The 18,304-nt window shown below is 47.8% G+C and overlaps 1 protein-coding gene across 36 annotated transcripts in view; it reads left to right on the top strand.

The window, feature by feature from the left end:
• Window positions 1–15,128, top strand: part of Myt1l (myelin transcription factor 1 like) — a 407,676-nt gene extending 392,548 nt beyond the window's left edge. For 27 of the 36 annotated variants that reach the window (XM_075984142.1, XM_075984147.1, XM_075984163.1 and 24 more), the window contains 4 exons: window positions 2,557–2,648; window positions 6,269–6,372; window positions 11,834–11,977; window positions 12,279–15,128. In XM_075984142.1, coding sequence (XP_075840257.1) covers window positions 2,557–2,648; window positions 6,269–6,372; window positions 11,834–11,977; window positions 12,279–12,419 — 481 coding nt within the window. In that variant the 3' untranslated portion in view covers window positions 12,420–15,128. The remainder of the gene's footprint in view (window positions 1–2,556; window positions 2,649–6,268; window positions 6,373–11,833; window positions 11,978–12,278) is intronic. The other 9 variants (XM_075984156.1, XM_075984159.1, XM_075984151.1 and 6 more) reach the window with 1 other exon arrangement.
• Window positions 15,129–18,304: the final 3,176 nt, after the last annotated feature.

The raw sequence follows: 18,304 nt of genomic DNA on the forward strand, positions 1-18,304 counted from the left end.
GGCCCCTTGTCCCTGGGCTGCCATAGCTATCATTTATATTAATTATTATTCATTTATAATATGAGCCATACAGTGGCATACCCCAGGCATTACATGTATGTTACAAGCAAAGCTGTAAACAATACCCCACCCCAGCAAAGCTGGTCATATCTGAGCTCAGTGCTTATGATTATACACAGAAATGGTGCTGATAATATATCTGTGAGCAAGCAGCTGCTGCAGAGTCTGGCTGTAGGAGACTTCTGTTATTTCAGAGTGAGGTCCTTCTAATTGTCCAGAGAAATCTAACTGTAAAGCAGTTGCTTGGTCCCATGACAATGGCCTCATCCAACACCTCATGTTTGTACAAGCACACAGTGATACACTCACTTGTACAGATCACCTGGCATTGCATTTTTCCAAGCACACGAAGGGGCCAAGGGAATGGGACTGGGACTGTTTTGTGTGAGAAGCAGCAGCAGCAGCAAAGGTGGTGTGAGACTGGCTTTTCAGTAAGCAAACATGCCAAGAGCAGTCTCCTGGAGCCCGCAGGCCCGCTCCCCAGCGGTAGAAATCTAAGCAGTGGACTTAGTCTAGCCTCAACTGGCCTTGACCTCTTCTTGTGACTGGAACTGTTCTTGAATTCCTAATCTTTCTACATCTGCCATCCAAGTGCTAGGATCATAGGAATGTGCCACCATACCCAGGCCAACATGGCAAGGTTTTACTTTTGGGGGAGGGTCTTCACAAGTCCTCCACTGCTCTTCATTTATAATATGAGTCTGAAGTGCACAGTCAGAGGTGACTTTATCAAGACAATGGGAAACTTTAGTTTCAGCACCCCACTGCTGTCGGATTTCAGAACCGTATTGGGATCTATACATGGCTGCGGGCCTTGAAGGAATCATGAGTAGGTGATGGTCTGTGACTGCCTGATGGGGGTCCTCCTTTCCCAGCGGGGTCCTCCTTTCCCGGCGGGGTCCTCCTTTCCCGGCGGGGTCCTCCTTTCCCTGTGGGGTCCTCCTTTCCCGGCAGGGTCCTCCTTTCCCTGTGGGGTCCTCCTTTCCTGGCGGGGTCCTCCTTTCCCTGTGGGGTCCTCCTTTCCCAGCGGGGTCCTCCTTTCCCGGCGGGGTCCTCCTTTCCCGGCGGGGTCCTCCTTTCCCGCCGGGGTCCTCCTTTCCCGCCGGGGTCCTCCTTTCCCGGCGGGGTCCTCCTTTCCCGGCGGGGTCCTCCTTTCCCGCCGGGGTCCTCCTTTCCCGGCGGGGTCCTCCTTTCCCTGTGGGGTCCTCCTTTCCCGCCGGGGTCCTCCTTTCCCTGCGGGGTCCTCCTTTCCCAGCGGGGTCCTCCTTTCCCTGCGGGGTCCTCCTTTCCCTGTTGCACTGCCAGCGGAAGAGCCTGTGTTTTGATGGGCATGAGGAGGCCCACATATTCCATTCATGGAGAAGAGCTCTGTATAAAGGGCATGCCTTTCTGGCTCCAGCAGACACTCAGCCAGGGAGCCGCTCTGCAAAGGCCCCATCAGACATGTCCATCAGAGGTGCAGTGGAGAGCGAGGGTGGAACTAGATTAGGCATGGTAATTAAAGAATCACCAGAGAGCCATGTATTTATTACTGTGACCAAGAGGAACTGGTGTGTGTGTGGGGGGGAGAACTCACTTTGGCTCATGGTCCAGAGGAAGCAGTCTATTATGGAAGGGAAGGCATGGTGGCAGCAGCTGTTCAAGGCTGTGGGGGTGAGAACTTGCTCACATCTGGGCACATCAGGGTGCAGAGAAAAGGGAATGCACTCAGCTGTCTCCTTCTTCTAAAACCTTTCCTGTTTAGTCTAGAATTCTGGTATGTGGAATGGTATTACCGACATTTGAGATGACTCTTTCCTCCTCAGTTAGGACTCTGGAAATGCCTTCCTTTGAAGGTATTTCACAACCGGAGGTGTGACTCCTAGGCAATTCCAAATCTAGTAATAGCGATAATGCAGAAGAACCATTACGGCGGGGCCACCTTAAAACCAGGCTGCACTGCTGGCTGAGTAACAAGTTTCAGAAACCATGCTGACAGTATTGTAATTGACTTTATACCTGCTTCCATCCCAAGCAGTTTGTGGAGGGATGGGGTGAAGGGGAGCTTGCTATGGGGTCATGATAACCAAAGCTGGCTCGAACATTCTTACACTACTTTGTTTTTATGCGTTTGAGATTGGGTTGGACCTTATTATTACATAAATTTGATGCTGCTCACAATAAACAAGTTTTTAAGAAATATAATCACCTCATAGAAGCTGCAAAAACTATGAGTTATACCAGAAGGAGCGTGTGTCCCTTCATCTCATATGCCCATTCTGGAGATCCCAGTCCTGAGGCGACGCTAACCATGCACCCACGATCAGTCAGCCCATGAGTATGCTCATATATGTATAGACCACGCTACCCTTGTGTGTATGTGCTGGCACACGGCGCCATTCATCTGTGTTTCTCAGCAGCCCTGTGATAAAGAAACACTGACACACCACCTGTCACTGCAGAGCTTGGGCTCTGCTGAAGCCCATGGCTAACAGCCATCTCTTGTCTTATTAACAGCTTGTCAGGATGTCCAAGAGCCACCTCAGCAATGAAGAAAGCAAAGCTGTCTGGAGAACAGATGCTGACTATTAAGCAGCGAGCCAGCAATGGTAACCACACCCTGGGGTCCCCAGCATTCCTGCTGTTTAGAGAGGTGGGATGTCACTGCCTGCCATCTCTGCATCAGTGACTTAGCCCACTGTTCTGAGACCACAGAAGCAGAGATAGATAGACTAGCCTCTATCCCATATCCCAGGATCTCCAGCACTGGGTCAGCTTTCTCACCAAAACCATGGCACACCTTTCCTTCCTCTTTCCTTGGGCTCCGTTCTTAAACCTGTAACCAAGGAGCCAGCATTAGAGCTCTAAGGACACAAAACAAGGGTAGCCGCCTCCTTCCGGCCCTCTCCCCTCTCTCAGCATGTTCAATAACTGATTGTCTTGAATTCATCTTCAAAGTCCACCCACTTCAAGAAGCCCACTGCTGCTAACTAGTTTTATGTGTATACAAAGTTTACCAAGGAAGATCAGAGACTTGGGGAGGATTTTGTACCATCTAAGCCACATTAGTCAATAGATCCTGGACACACCCCATAATCTTATCCTCTTGACTTTTGGATCCCATAAACAGTTCAGCCACTAGCTAAAACTAATTTGTAAGCTCAGAGTCAATGCTGTGGCATGTTTAGAGTTATCTATAGATAAGCACGAAGAGAGGCAGCAGCCAAGTGCAGTCCAAGCCAAGATGGAGGAATGCTCCAACCTGTCATCCAAGCCAAGATGGAGGATTGTTCTGCCTTGTTGTCTGGGGTCTCAAACTGTAAATGAGTTTCTTCTTATGGTATAGCTACGTGTTTTCTTTGTGTATCTGTTGGTGAGTTTTCTTGTGGGGACAGGTCCTCAGGCACAGAGATAAGACACTGACTAGTGTCTCTGAGAGTATGAAGCCATGATGTCCCTTGCAGAAGGGATGCCTCCTGTGGGAAACATTAATGTGCTTCAGGATGTGAGTTTAATTTTGACCCATGGACTAAAGAGTCTTTCTTAAAAACACACAGGACAGGGTTGGGGAAGAAAGCTCGGTAGGTAGTCTCTGCTCTTCAAACATGAAGACATATATTTGGCTTCCTAGAACCCATGAGAAAAGCCAGTGGTGAGAGCATGTTCCTGTAACCCTAGAGCTATGAGGAAAGAAGACAAGCAGATCCCCGAAGCTCATTGGCTAGCCCGGATAGCCCAGTCAGTGAGCTTCTAGTTCAGTCATTGATTCTTTTAAAAAAGGAGAAAGAGAAAACAACCAAATAAAGACATCTACAAAAGAACTTGAGACTACACACACACACACACACACACACACACACACACACCTCTTTTACACATAACACCACACATAAGCGATAAATAAATAAAATAAAATAAAAGCACATAGAAGAAACACATAGGACATGTCAGTTATTGAGGAGCTGACCAGAACCAGGATGTCTGTGTCTGGCAGCACCTCCTAAGTCTCCCTAAAACCTGCGGCTCAGCACTCAACTGAGCTGGTTCTAGTAAGAGACCCAGGGCTCAGTACTCACCCAAGCTGGCAGTACTCACCCAAGCTGGCTCCAGTAAGAGATCCAGGGCTCAGTACTCACCCAAGCTGGCTCCAGTAAGAGATCCAGGGCTCAGTACTCACCCAAGCTGGCTCCAGTAAGAGACCCAGTGCTTAGTACTCACCTAAGCTGGCTCCAGTAACCACTAAGCAGAACCTGTGAGGAAGATTTGCAAATTGGTGGGGTGTCCCCACCAAGGAGCAGAAAGTGTCCTTACTCAGAAGCTGTCACCCTGAAGCAGGGAAGGTAGACTCTGAGGCCCCTTTCGTATGACACATCTTAACTCAGAGCTCTGGATGCACTACAAATATAGTAGCCAGGGCTGAGAGATCCTCACACCAGACTGGTGGATTCACGATGGCATCCCAATTCAGACCCTGAACCCTGAGTTACACCTCTGGTCAATGGCTGTCTCCTCTAACCCCAGCAGAAGGACAGTTACGGTGTGCAGATATGTAGGCTTATCATTTCATATTATTTGATAGAACCTTTTCTCTGCCAGTGAGAGGGATAAATACTAGCCTGTGGCTCATCATTCTCCAGAGACATACCCATAGATGTGGTACAAGCTTAGGGACTTGAGGTGCTGTGAGCCCGTGTCCCTTCAACCCAATACAAAGGCCAGGGAAATGGAGGTCAACTAGAGTTTCTGCTTTCCAGAAGGCCTGGGACCCATCTGCATGCTCTCTTCTTGAAGCCCCAAATAGTCAGCACGAAGAACTTGCATTGAGACACCTGCAGGCAATGTCCACCACTCTCTTGCTCACTAAGAAGCCAAGTTCCTTGCCAGAGAGAAGATAGGCGCTGAACTCCAGTGAGGCAGCAGGCACTGGCTAGACTTTGAGCACTGCGTCTTACAGACTAGGCCTGGCATTAAGGCAGACATCTCTTAGTAGCTCACTCGAAAACTGTACCCACAGGATACTCACTAGTGAAGGAAGTGGCCATTAGACAAGGGCCAGTTCAAGGGAGATGAGAATGAAGAAGCTCGGGGACAAACGTGCATGTCCTAGAGAAGGGACAGCTCACACTGGACAGCACTATCCAGACAGCATGAGCTTCAGACTTCTACCCTCTGTTGGCAGCTCTGTTTGTTTTAACCCTCTATCTTACAGTAAAACATTTTTGTTTTCTACCCATCAAGAGCAGCCCCAAAGGCTCAACCACCACAGACCTGTCTCTTTTTCTTCTCTTCCTGGACTCTTGGCCAAATTCTACCTCTCTTCTGCCAGGCTTCAGTGTTCTGAAGTGTCACTGGCCTCCATGTGGGCCCTTCTGTCTGCAAAGTTTAAAAACAGATTCTGTAAGGCCTGGCCTACCACATTATTATCCATTGGTCAGCAGGAGGGGCAAGTGACCAGTAATAGCCACAAGCCCAGGACTGTCGTGTTTGAGGATGATGGCACCTGTAATTCTTCTGTACTTTGTGTGTCCTCAACCGTGTAAAAGCACATAGTCCTAAACAAGAGGATCCCTGTCACATTGGCATTGACTATACAAAGGTGCCAGCAGTAGATCACAGCAGACCCGATGTTGGAAATGCCTTTTGTTAACACAGTATTAGTCATGTGCCTGGGTTCTCCAGGGCTGGCCTAAGAAGACACATAGGACCTTACACATTGGCAGTCGCTGGCCTGGACTGCTCAGCCTGAGGTAGTCAGGTTCACACCCTTCCCAACTTGTGAACTCTGGGATCAGAGTCTCTTAGGGCTCCATGTGGAAGCCTGGTGTGCCCAGGATGATAGAATCAAAACTGAGCATGGTAGGATGCTAAGCACAAAAAGTGGCGAGGGGTATAACTAGGCTTAGCAAGAGTCTACAAAGCAACTTCTGCCCAGCATCAAAAGGCCAGATCCTAAGGCTTTGGCATTCAGCTGGAGCTCTTACCAATCAGTACAAAAGCTGTCTTACCAAGGTTCTTTCTAAAAGGGCTTCACGTTCTCTAAGTTCCTTGGTCATACAGCAAATTGGGATAAGGGAAAAAAAGACATGCACACAGTGATTCTTTATAAATTCAATGATACATTTCCCAAGAAAATTCAATTTCATGTGGAAAAGAACAGAGAAAACAATGTCTTTCTGCTGCAATGTTTTCAGGCACGTTAGCTCTAACATGATGATTTTTGCCATTCCAGGTATAGAAAATGATGAAGAAATTAAGCAGTTAGATGAAGAGATAAAGGAGCTTAATGAGTCCAATTCCCAAATGGAGGCCGACATGATCAAACTCAGAACTCAGGTAACAGTTTGTGAAGCCGCAATCCTAACTCCAGCGTGGACCCTGCTTCTTGTTCTCTGTGGTTGCTGTCTCTGCTGTTCCGGAGAAAGTGTGTTCCTATGTACTTAAGGTGGCCTAGAGCTCCTGTGATGCTCCAGTATCGACTTTCAGAGCATTGGATTTACATACATATCCCTAGCTCCAGTGCTAGATCCAGTGTGAAACTTTCAAATCTACTTCTCACAGAGCTACAACCCTGTCCCAATGACAAACCCGAGTTCTAGGCCTGTGATGCCTCAGTTCTAGTATTAGCAATTCAGCCTCAGTTCTTGTCTTAACAAGAAGTCTCTGTCCTAGTAGGAATTTGTGCTGTTGCTTGGAGAAGGACTGGAAGCACCTCCTGGGGAAGGTGCAGTTTCTTTGTTTTCCCGTGTGTTGTCCACCTACCTATGTATGTTTCTGTGTCCGACAAGGCCCATTTGTGGGTAGCCATTCCCAGAGTACCACTGTTCTATGAAAGATTTCTAAGAAACATTGCCTATTGCCTGTGTCTCTTAGCATGTGGGCTGGTGGGAAGCTGGTCATGCATTATATTGAATTCCCAGGGTTTCATGGCCGACTGGAAGGGCAAGAGAAGTTCTTAGGGCATTTGCATGAGTGTCTACTAACAGAGGAGCCTTCCCAGCCCTGCGTGACAATCACTGTGTCACCATGGACACACATGTCACACATGCCCACTCAGATCCTGAGTGAGGCACTTTTCTCCTCTTAGGCTGCACGTTAACGTAGAGGTAAAGCGGAAACGGACTGAGGCTGAAATAACTTCTGTCAGGGTCACACTAGAACCAGATCTAGACAAAGTCACAGTGGTTGTGCTTTCACTCAGGTGACTGGAGCCCTGCTCAGGAAGAGCCACGGCTTACCTCTGGCAAAAAACTAGGTCTTTGGCCCTATATAAAGTTGGGTCAAGAGTCCTAAGTGCCCAGACACCTCTCTGGGCAAGCAGAATGACCAAGGACAAAATGCACTTTATTCCAGTTCAGTTGTATTCAATGCAGCAAAGGGGATGGGGCTCAGGGTGTGTTGGGCACCCAGCCGAGCCCTCCCAGACCTGAGTGTCAATTTAGCAAGTTAAATACAACACATCTCATCCAGTCCAACTCAGTTCTCATCCACTGTGTATCAATTTTTAGCAACTTATACAGAGATTCAAGCAGAGAGCTACCAAAGTGAGCTTAGCACACTCTGAACCAGGGAAAACAGAGAAATTGAATATATGTCTGGTAAAGAACAATGAAGAGACTACGACTTAGGGAACAAGGCCCTGGGGCAGGGGCAGGAAGAGTGAGATGGATGTAACCTGTCCTTGAGTGGCTGGGAGATGGTTCTGGAGGAAGAGAGGATGCCATGGTGATAAGAAGGGAACATTCTAGCACAGAAAATGCAGAGGCAGCAGGAGGAGGGTTCACATTGGAAACCTGTCTGTAAAGATCCTGTCCCCTGTTGGGAATGGCAGTTGGGCTCATCAGTTTTATTAGGGAGGGAGAAGAGAAAGGGATGCTAGGACACAAGAGAGAAATTCTATCTCAGACAAGATTGCTAATGAGAAATAACCTGGCATCCGGCTCGGTACTTCCCAGCTCTGCCTCTGCTCCGTTGACTGGTGTTAGGCCTGCAGCGCAGCTGCTGCATTTCTGAACTACTCATCAGACTGTGATTTGTTTTCTCTGTGATCTAAAATTCTCTATGTAAAAGTCTTGGTCTAAGCTCTGCACACCTCCCTTGATCCCACTTCAGTCTCCTGTGGCCGACAGCAAGAGGACCACTTTGCTGCGGAGCCTTCCTGAGGTCTCTCCCCCAGTGGCCTCACAATGGGTGTATTCCCTGTCTGTGCATGTTCGGCACACTGGTCTTGGTTCTCAGCAGCCAGGAATCATAGAGCAAATGTGTTGGCTTCTGGAGCCCACAGCCTTTGTCATAATAGTTCTGTTCCAGGCTCTTGGCTGCTGCTCTGTCCGGCACGGTGTGTGAGTTAAACAAGCATAACACATCACAAAATGATGTCATTCTGTTGGGTTTACAGTAGCCACTGAAAGTAGCAAAAGAGGCTCACATGTGTTTCAAAAAATGGGCCTTGAACTGTCTTTGATCTCTAATAGCTCCTTTTGACAGAGGCCATCCTGGAAAACACTTGGGCCAGGCAGGTAGACATGAGACTTACTCCAGAGGAATAAATCTGTGGTGTGTAATTGCCCTTTGAAGACCTCCATCTTGGCTTAAACATGTCCCAAACCTCATGACCTCCTGTCATGAAGACAGAGGATCTGAGGGTCCCCAGAGATCAGATCAATGCTATCTGAGTAAAGAGCCAGTGTTCTTCCCTGAGGTCCAAAACAGGTACATTCTGACCCAGCCTCAGCCTACAGCCTGTCTCTGAAGGTGGCAAAGGCTCTTCACATACCACTGTTGGGGACCAGTACTTTGGGGAAAGCCTGGGGTCAGGGAAAGAGATGCCCCCTCACCATATAGAGTAGCACTCTGACTCAGCGAATGGCCCCTGTGTTTCATAGCTTTGACACCAATCATATTAAGCACCCCAGGAAAACATGTATCTTGCTGCCCTTGTATAAAAGGCTCCTGCTAATCTGAAGAACAAGGGAACTAGAAAAATAAGAAAAAGAACTAGGAAGCCAGGGCTAATTATCAGAGTGGATTCCCAGGGTCATGGTACCATACCATAGGCCTCAGACGTGGAGATCTGAGTCTGCAGGAGAAACTGAGTTCAAGGCCCACTTGGAAGTTGGAAAGTCAGATAGCTGAGAGGAAGGAGGCCAGGCTGTGAGACTTAGAGGTGATTACAGTTCTGTGTATCCAGACACCCCTCTGAATGCCCCACCCACTCTTCTGGATGGTCCAGGTACCTTACACATGGGCCAGGTGTGTGTCTGAACAACCTGGGGCCGGCTGGGTTAGTCTACACCTGGAGGGTGGAATTTCTAGGCCACAGCTGCAGCTTGAGCCCCTTTTCTGATTAGAACTTGTGCCAGGCCTTACCACAGTCTCCATAGCTCCCTGTGTGTCTTAGTGGCATCTACACATGAGATTGGTTTATTTGGGGAACAATGCAGCTTGAGTCTATCTCCTCGTGGGTGGTGCTCCTGGAAGTGATGGGCTGTATCTGACTGGAAAGATGCGTAGCCTCCCTTAGACGCATGAGTGGGAAATGCAGGGTAAAGGGAAAATTGATCTGAAATAGCTAGGGAACATTGGTCAGTATATCTAGGCATAACCTGAGACTGACCCATTCAGGCTGCTCTGATCACTCCTTTGAAGACAGGCTGGCTAAACCCATTGCATAGCAGAGAGAAAGCTGCATAGAGAGGTGGAGCTAGAGCCCTGAGAGGTTTCCTGAGGTAGGGGACCATGGAGGGTATAGGGCCCTAGGCACAAATGTGAGGGGTTGGATGCTGGGGACCCATGTGACCAATAGTTAAAGCGTAACTTCCCGGCGAAGCCATGATATCTGTTCAAGGAGCTACCAGGGTCACTCACTGTCCCTACTTCCACCCTCTCCCTCTGCTCTGCCTCCTGCCTGAAGTGTTTGACATCTCTTGCTATCCTGTTACCTCTTTGAATTATATTTTAATCACAGAAATCACACTTTTAGGATCAGTTGCCTAGAACACAGGAAGCACCACACTAACTGGGTATAGTTACACCTGATTGTAATACCAGCACTTGGAAGATCAGAAGTTCAAGGTTGTCCTTAGCTACATGATAAGTTTGAGTCTAGTCTGCACCACATAAGACCCTGTCAGGGAAAGGGAGAAAGAAGGAAGGAAGGAGGCACCTTCACAGATTGATATGCTGGCTCTAAAGAATAGAACTGTCTAGAAGAGCACGTCTTTAGTCATGGCCCAAGGATGGCTGCCCCTGGGGCCTCCTTCTTTCACAGTGACTGCTCACACATCCACTTCAGAGCCTGCAAGGTATCACAGGGATGGTAGCTTAATACTGTTCTATTGCTATGAGGAGACCCCATGACTACGGCAACTCTTTTAAAGGAAAGCGTTTAATTGGAGGCTTGTTTCCAGTGTGAGGGTTTAGCCCGTTGTCATCATGGTGAAGAGCATGGCATCAGACATGGCAGGCATCCTGCTAGAGAAGCAGCTGAGCTACATCCTGATCCACAAGCAGAGGGGGTGGGGAGAGAGGGACTGGGCCTGGCATGGGTTTTTGAAACCTCAAAGCCCACTCCCAGTGACATACTTCCTCCAACAAGGCCATACCTACTTCAACAAGACCACACCTCCTAATCCCTGTCAAGTCCTTGGTAACTAAGCATTCAACTATATGAGCCTACAGGGGCCATTCTTATTCAAACCAACATAGATGGAAACATTAATGTGACTCAAAACAAAACAAAAAAACCAGAAAGTTGACCAGGGTATCAAGGGAGGAAAGCATATATATATGGTTTCAAGAGGTCCCCCTCTTGCCCCCATAGGACAAAGGGAACATGTTCCTTCCATGGAGAAGTCGCACTAACACTGCTGCTCTGTCTCTCGGATATGCCGAGTATCTCTCAGAGTGTCATAGGCCCTGGCTAGAGGTGAGAGGTGAGAGGTGAGAGGTGAGAGGTGGGAGCTTAGAACTCAAGCCAAGTTCAGTTAGAAGTTGACAAGAAAATGGGGAAAGGAGAAAATACGGGAAAGAGGGATAGAGATGCTCATGAGAGAGGAACTCAGTGTAGGGGACACATGACAAGTCCTGAGCATGGAGCATCTCTGCTTCCTGTCCATGGGAAATGGAGGATTCCTCTGCTATTAGCACTCAAGCCCTTGACCTTGGCAATTCTCCATCTCTGCCAGATCTGTGGGTCGCAACCCTTTTGGGGGTTAAACAGTCCTTTCACAGGGGTCACCTAAAGACCCTTGGAAACCATAGATATTTACATTATGATTCATAACCTAGCAACATTACAGTTACGAAGTAGCAGTGAAAATGTTACGGTTGGGTCATCACAACATGAAGAACTATACTAAAGGCATTAGGAAGGTTGAGAACCACTGTCTTAGAAGAGGAGGCAGACCAACCGACCAGTCAAGCCTCCACATGCATACACTCATAACCACTTGCATGGACACAGAGCACCATCAGAGCAGACAGTAGCACCACAGAAGGAAATTGACATCAGTTCTAGAGATTCCTGGGTTTTCCACAAGACAGCAGGGACAGATGGCCAGATAAGAGTTCCCAGACTGGAGAACATTCTGTGGGGAGAGCAAGCAGACAGGACACCTCCATAGCTGCTGTGGCCAACACCAAGTGCTCAGATGTAAAGACACAAAGACACAAATCCAGGTCTCCAAGATGCAGCCTCTGCTTCTGTCATTATCCTGCAACCTCATCCCTCACAGACAGTGTGCATGCTCCCAGCAGCCTGCCTTATGTTACATGTCACCCAAATGTGTGATTTCAGATCACCACAATGGAGAGCAACCTAAAGACGATTGAGGAGGAGAACAAAGTCATTGAGCAGCAGAACGAGTCGCTCCTGCATGAGCTGGCCAACCTGAGCCAGTCCCTGATCCACAGCCTCGCCAACATCCAGCTGCCTCACATGGTAAGTGACTGAGCTAGGTGAGCGCCTCGGAGCCTCCGCGGTCCACCTCACTGAGTAGATGTCTGTTTCATTGTCCATGGTCCTTCAGCTTTTGGTTGTTTTTGGTCACCACCCTGAAACCATACCGTTAACCACTAGGAACATTGGTGGGGCTGATCGTATAACATTGAGTGTGCTCTGAGTAGGCCTGTTACATATTATGGAAACAGTGGCTCTATGCTATGATACTGTTTTATGCTTTTGTGAATATACTATTCAGAAAATAAAAGTTGTATATGAACTACTATTTAATATCTCGTAGGATCCAATCAATGAACAAAATTTTGATGCTTACGTGACTACTTTGACGGAAATGTATACAAATCAAGATCGTTATCAGAGTCCAGAAAATAAAGCCCTACTGGAAAATATAAAGCAGGCTGTGAGAGGAATTCAGGTCTGAACAGCTGCTCTAGTGGTGACTCATGCTTAAAGAGGATGCCTCTTGTTTCTTGCTGCTGTAACCTACCAGAAAGTGTTATATATTTATTTCTGTCGGAACAGTGTTATGCTCCAAGACTTCATAATGGTTTTGTGTGCTCTCGAGATAGAACCTGCAGACTAGTTTTGGATACATTCACATTTTGTACGTTTTCATATAAGCTGACATAGTGTGATTTGCCATGTAATGTTTATAGCTGCTGCTGTCTGCACATTTGGGGGTCTCTATATTTCTGAAGAGGTAAGCTAATCAAAATAAATAGAGTGTAAATTCTTTTTAATGCTTTAGTGATTAAATGTTTTAGTATTTTGAACTGAAATGGACAAAAAAAGAAAAAGGAAAAAAAGCAGGTTTGAATGATCACTTTGTGGCCTTCTGGCCACTTTTAGATGTTATCATTTTGCCTCAGGTTGGAGGACTTTGTGGAATTTAAGAAATACATTTTGTGTGCATATTGTTTCATAGCAAGAATTGGTTGCAAAAAATGCTTTATTTTTGAACAATGCTTGGAAATATTATGTGACTTTTTTGTTTGTTTGTTTTAGGAGGATGGTGTATGGTGGGGGCAATAAATGAGTTTTTTTGCATTCCAAGGAAATGGCATATGGATTAACTATAAGAAATGAAATAAGTAATTTATTGTAAGACAACATCAAGCCATGGAAACTTGGCAGAAGATTCAAAGCAGCTTAAACAGCACTTTTAATTAACTCCTAGACATTACATGGTGGGACTGTGGAAACTCCGTTAACACAGGAGCTTGTCAGAGGTGGACAACATGAAGATTTCCTTTGCATTTTCAGTAACCTTTGGAGCACCCTTCTCTTATTTCTCCTAGAGCCCCGTGCCCCTCTGAACTGTCACCACAATATAGCTTACCTAGCAGAAGTTGATTGTTTCTCAATTTGAGAAAAAAAGGTAATTTAAGCATTTCTCTCCCCTTTTCACCTTCACTAATCATCTCCACTCGCTCTTCTTGGTTCACATCTGAGGATGAAGGCTGACGGCTGTGATCGGTTGTCCCGGTTACTGGATGGGATTCTCTGCTGGGTGGGTGGGAAAGCAGCTCTACCCTTCCCTCCCCCTCCCTGCCCCAACTCTGACTTTGAATAAGCCTTGGTCCTATTCAGAACACTCTGGACACCAAGGCCAAGGACGGTCACGTTCTGCCCTCTCTGGGTCCAGCTGACTCTAGCATCTGCACAGCCTTGTTTGGTTTATGGTGACCTAACCTGAGAAGGAATGCAATCAGATTTTAAAGTTACTAAATATACTTCGGCACTTTTTTACTTTAAACTAGATCATCCTAGTCTTGTTGATACCTTTGAAATTTGATGGTTTCATTCCAAATGACTGCACTATATGTATGCATACGGCCACTTTTGATTGCTGTGCCCCCTTCTGAGTAGTCTTTGACAATGTGTTGTGTTCCCCGATGTCGACTTGATTTCCTTTTATTAGCATCTCTCTCTTCCATGTCTTGATGTTATGCAGGAAGTACAAAAGTACTTTAAAATTTTGTTATGAAATAAAAAGATGGGTTTTGTAAAAATAAAAAAAAATATTTTTAGCAGAACAGGACTTACAGGGTCATTGTCCCCACAACGTGCCAGCCGGCTCTTTGCACTCGCCTTGTCCTATATGTCCACACGGAGGTGTGCAATCCTGTGTCCGTCGCCTTGGGACACTGAAGTGGATGGGCTGTAGAGGAGCCCTCAAGGCTGACCCAATACGGTTACCAAGGGAGACTACAGGGATCTCACGACAAATATTCTGATACAATACTCAACCTCGGTATATATATATATGTATATGTATAAATAGAAGAATATCCCAGCTGCACTTTATACTGTTCACTGTACAAAAGCTTACAGTTTTCCACAAGGACTTTAATAACTAGCTGGGGAAAAGATTATGTAATTACTTGGGGCTCTGCAGGACCTTCTCTGTCCAGCGCCCCCTTTCTGTTGTGCGATTAGTTGTAGCTGCCATGCTCAGAATTGCCTTTTTGAGAGCTGAAGCAAGGTGCTTACTGTCACCTGATGCCATACACATGGTCCCAGGCCCTCACCCGGGGGGGACGGGGAGGGGCTCTGTTCATAGCGGCACATGCATTTCCCCACCGCGTCTTGTCTGCAGCTTCTTGGCCAATGTAGTAATGCTTTTAGTAGAGTAATAGGTAGTATCAGTTTGGATTCTTATTGTTATCACCTATGTACAATGGAGAGGGGTTCTAAGCACAAATCTGCTGCTCATGTAACGTTGGTACATAATATCAAATCAAAAGTTATCTGTGACTATATATAGGGATCACACAGTGTCACATGTTAGAATGCTGACCTTCCACATGGGGTTATTGTGAGTCATCAGAGCATATTTATTATAACTTATTGTTCATATTCATTTCTAAGTTAATTTAAGTAATCATTTATTAAGACAGAATTTTGTATAAACTATTTATTGTGCTCTCTGTGGAACTGAAGTTTGATTTATTTTTGTACTACACGGCATGGGTTTGTTGACACTTTAATTTTGCTATAAATGTGTGGAATCACAAGTTGCTGTGATACTTCATTTTTAAATTGTGAACTTTGTACAAACTTTGTCATGCTGATGTGAACACATCTTACTCTGAATAAAAATGTGTTGCCACGTTTGTAGCACGAAGGATCTCTGTTGGGTCTGAGTCTTCACTGGAGCCTGAAGTGCCATCTGGGCCCCTGGAGTCCTTGCCTCTGCTCTCTTGCCTTTGGCCTGGTACTACGAGGTTGGGCTGGGACTTGTGTGGATGGATGTGAGTCCTTGTGCATCCTGCTTGCTGTGCTTCTCAGAAAGCAATGCTGCCCCTTTACTGTTGTTCCTGCCCCCCCCCCAGCTGAGATCCAGCCTGATGCTGAAATTGCCTCGGTGCCCATGTCTCCCAGCAGCTTGGTCCCCTTCTACACCTCTCACTGGGAACGACACTGCTGTTAGTGACCATAGCCAGATCCAGAATGCCCTGCTGGACCGCAGTGGCTTTCCCAGATCTTCCCTACCTAGAACTCAGTCTGTGATAACACACTGGTTCAGGTACCTGCTCATCATGACAGTTCTGTGAGTCTCCCAGGACACTCAGGCGTCAAGAGGCCAGCCTGATTACTTCAAAAAATGTCCCACACTTGCTTCTGTGACTGCAGCCTCCTGGCTGATTCATTTTCGAGGAGTGCTTCGTCCTTACACATGCAGAGCACATACATGGCATCACGGGCTGTCATTGGTTGCTAAACCCAGGCTCACAAAGGATGCAGTGCTGCTTGCAGGCTGTTGGTGAGGAGCTGAGCGACAAAGACACCTACAAAACACGACCAGCTCTGCAAATACCACACACACATCATTCTATTAACAAACTGTTAAAATTCAGCAGTAACCCCTCTAGCGTGCACAGCCCCCTAACACACAGAGTCTAAGGAAGTAGACCCTGGAATCTTGGTTAATCTGGAACCCCACTCCCTGTGGGACCTTCTGCTGCACACCCAGGGTCAAGTGAACGCCTCAAACCCTGTTCTAGCAGACAGTTTCTTGGAGAGCTGGCAGCAGCAAGAAGATGACCGGAGCCATTGTTGATCTCTTCCAGTGCAAGCCAGTGAGTCACGGTGACTCTTACCCTGTGTCTTTCATTTCTGCCTCAGACCTGCCTGTGGGTTCTATCAGATCCCACCATTTGAAACAGAAAGGCTAGTGAAGGGCAGCTAGCTATCCATGGCTGAGGTCAGCCAGCCTCGGAGCAACCCTAGAAGGAAGGTCATTATTTCAAACAGTTTAAATAATGTTCAGAATCTAAGAAAATTTTAAAAAGTTAAGCTCACTGTGTTTGGTCTGAAAATATAAAAACACTTGTGAATAGACAAAAACTAATGCTAAGATCTTATGATAGATGAGTGGGTGAGCAAATCTGAGAAATGCACTTTGCAGAACATCACACAAGTGCTACCAGCTGTGACGGCGTTAGGTCAAGGGTAAGTGGCCAAAACCCGGGGCCAATGTCAAGGTGGGCTGGGTACACACAGAGTGTTGAGTGCTCACAGGTAACCCAGAGACGGAGTGCAGTGTCGGGATACGCTGAGTACTCACAGATAACCCAGAGACAGAGACAGTATCGGGGCAGGCTCAGTGCTCACAAGGAACCCAGAGACAGTGTCGGGGTAGACTGATTGCTCACAGGTAACCCAGAGACAGTGTCGGGGTGGGCTGAGTGCTCACAGGGAACCCAGAGTCAGTGTCGGGGTGGGCTGAGTGCTCACAGGGAACCCAGAGTCAGTGTCGGGGGGGGGGGGGGCAAGTGCTCACAGGGAACCCAGAGTCAGTGTCAGGGTGGGCCGAGTGCTCACAGGGAACCCAGAGTCAGTGTCGGGGTGAGCCGAGTGCTCACAGGGAACCCAGAGTCAGTGTCGGGGTGAGCCGAGTGCTCACAGGGAACCCAGAGTCAGTGTCGGGGTGAGCCGAGTGCTCACAGGGAACCCAGAGACAGTGTCGGGGTGGGCTGAGTGCTCACAGGGAACCCAGAGTCAGTGTCGGGGTGAGCTGAGTGCTCACAGGGAACCCAGAGTCAGTATCGGGGCAGGCTCAGTGCTCACAGGGAACCCAGAGTCAGTGTCGGGGTGGGCTGAGTGCTCACAGGGAACCCAGAGTCAGTGTCGGGGTGGGCTGAGTGCTCACAGGGAACCCAGAGTCAGTGTCGGGGGGGGGGGGGGCCAAGTGCTCACAGGGAACCCAGAGTCAGTGTCAGGGTGGGCCGAGTGCTCACAGGTAACCCAGAGTCAGTGTCGGGGTGAGCCGAGTGCTCACAGGGAACCCAGAGTCAGTGTCGGGGTGAGCCGAGTGCTCACAGGGAACCCAGAGACAGTGTCGGGGTGAGCCGAGTGCTCACAGGGAACCCAGAGTCAGTGTCGGGGTGAGCCGAGTGCTCACAGGGAACCCAGAGTCAGTGTCGGGGTGAGCCGAGTGCTCACAGGGAACCCAGAGTCAGTGTCGGGGTGAGCCGAGTGCTCACAGGGAACCCAGAGTCAGTGTCGGGGTGAGCCGAGTGCTCACAGGGAACCCAGAGTCAGTGTCGGGGTGAGCCGAGTGCTCACAGGGAACCCAGAGTCAGTGTCGGGGTGGGCTGAGTGCTCACAGGGAACCCAGAGTCAGTGTCGGGGTGGGCTGAGTGCTCACAGGGAACCCACAGGCAAGTCACAGCCTGGGTTTAGGTGCAGCAAGCACAGAGCAGGAGAAATTGGACAGGAAAATACTCCCAGGTCACTGCCCAAGAAAATCAGAGGACCAGGACCCTCGAAGGGTCATGGCTCCTAGCACAGCACCTCTGTGCAGGACAACACAGGCAGGACAAACAGTATATATATATATATATATATATATATATATATATATATATATATATATATAGTAGCATCCCATACTTTGTCCGAGAGCCCTTTGAGACTTTCCAGTCTTCCCAGACTTACCAGTCTCAAGGAGAAGGGCTTGGTCATATATTTCTCACCATGGCTAGAAAATTTGATTATTCTTTTTATCGTTTATTTATTTATTTTGTTTTTTTTTTTTTGAGGCAGGGTTTCTACACGTGACCCTGACTGTCCTAGAACTCATTCTGTACATCAGGCTGCCCTAGAACTCAGGGAGATCCACCTGCCTCTGCTTCCCGAGTGCTCTGCCACCATTCAGCTTGAGAAACTGATCTTTATACCCACAGCACCCAAGCACAAGAGCCAGGGTGATGAGGGAAGAAGCCATGGTCGAGAAGCACAGCAGATGCCTAGAGTACCAAACAACAGCTTCATGGTGTCCTTTCCTCCGCAGTGTTCCTT

Source organism: Microtus pennsylvanicus, chromosome 8 (assembly GCF_037038515.1).
Source record: "Microtus pennsylvanicus isolate mMicPen1 chromosome 8, mMicPen1.hap1, whole genome shotgun sequence".
Classification (NCBI taxonomy): domain Eukaryota; kingdom Metazoa; phylum Chordata; class Mammalia; order Rodentia; family Cricetidae; genus Microtus; species Microtus pennsylvanicus.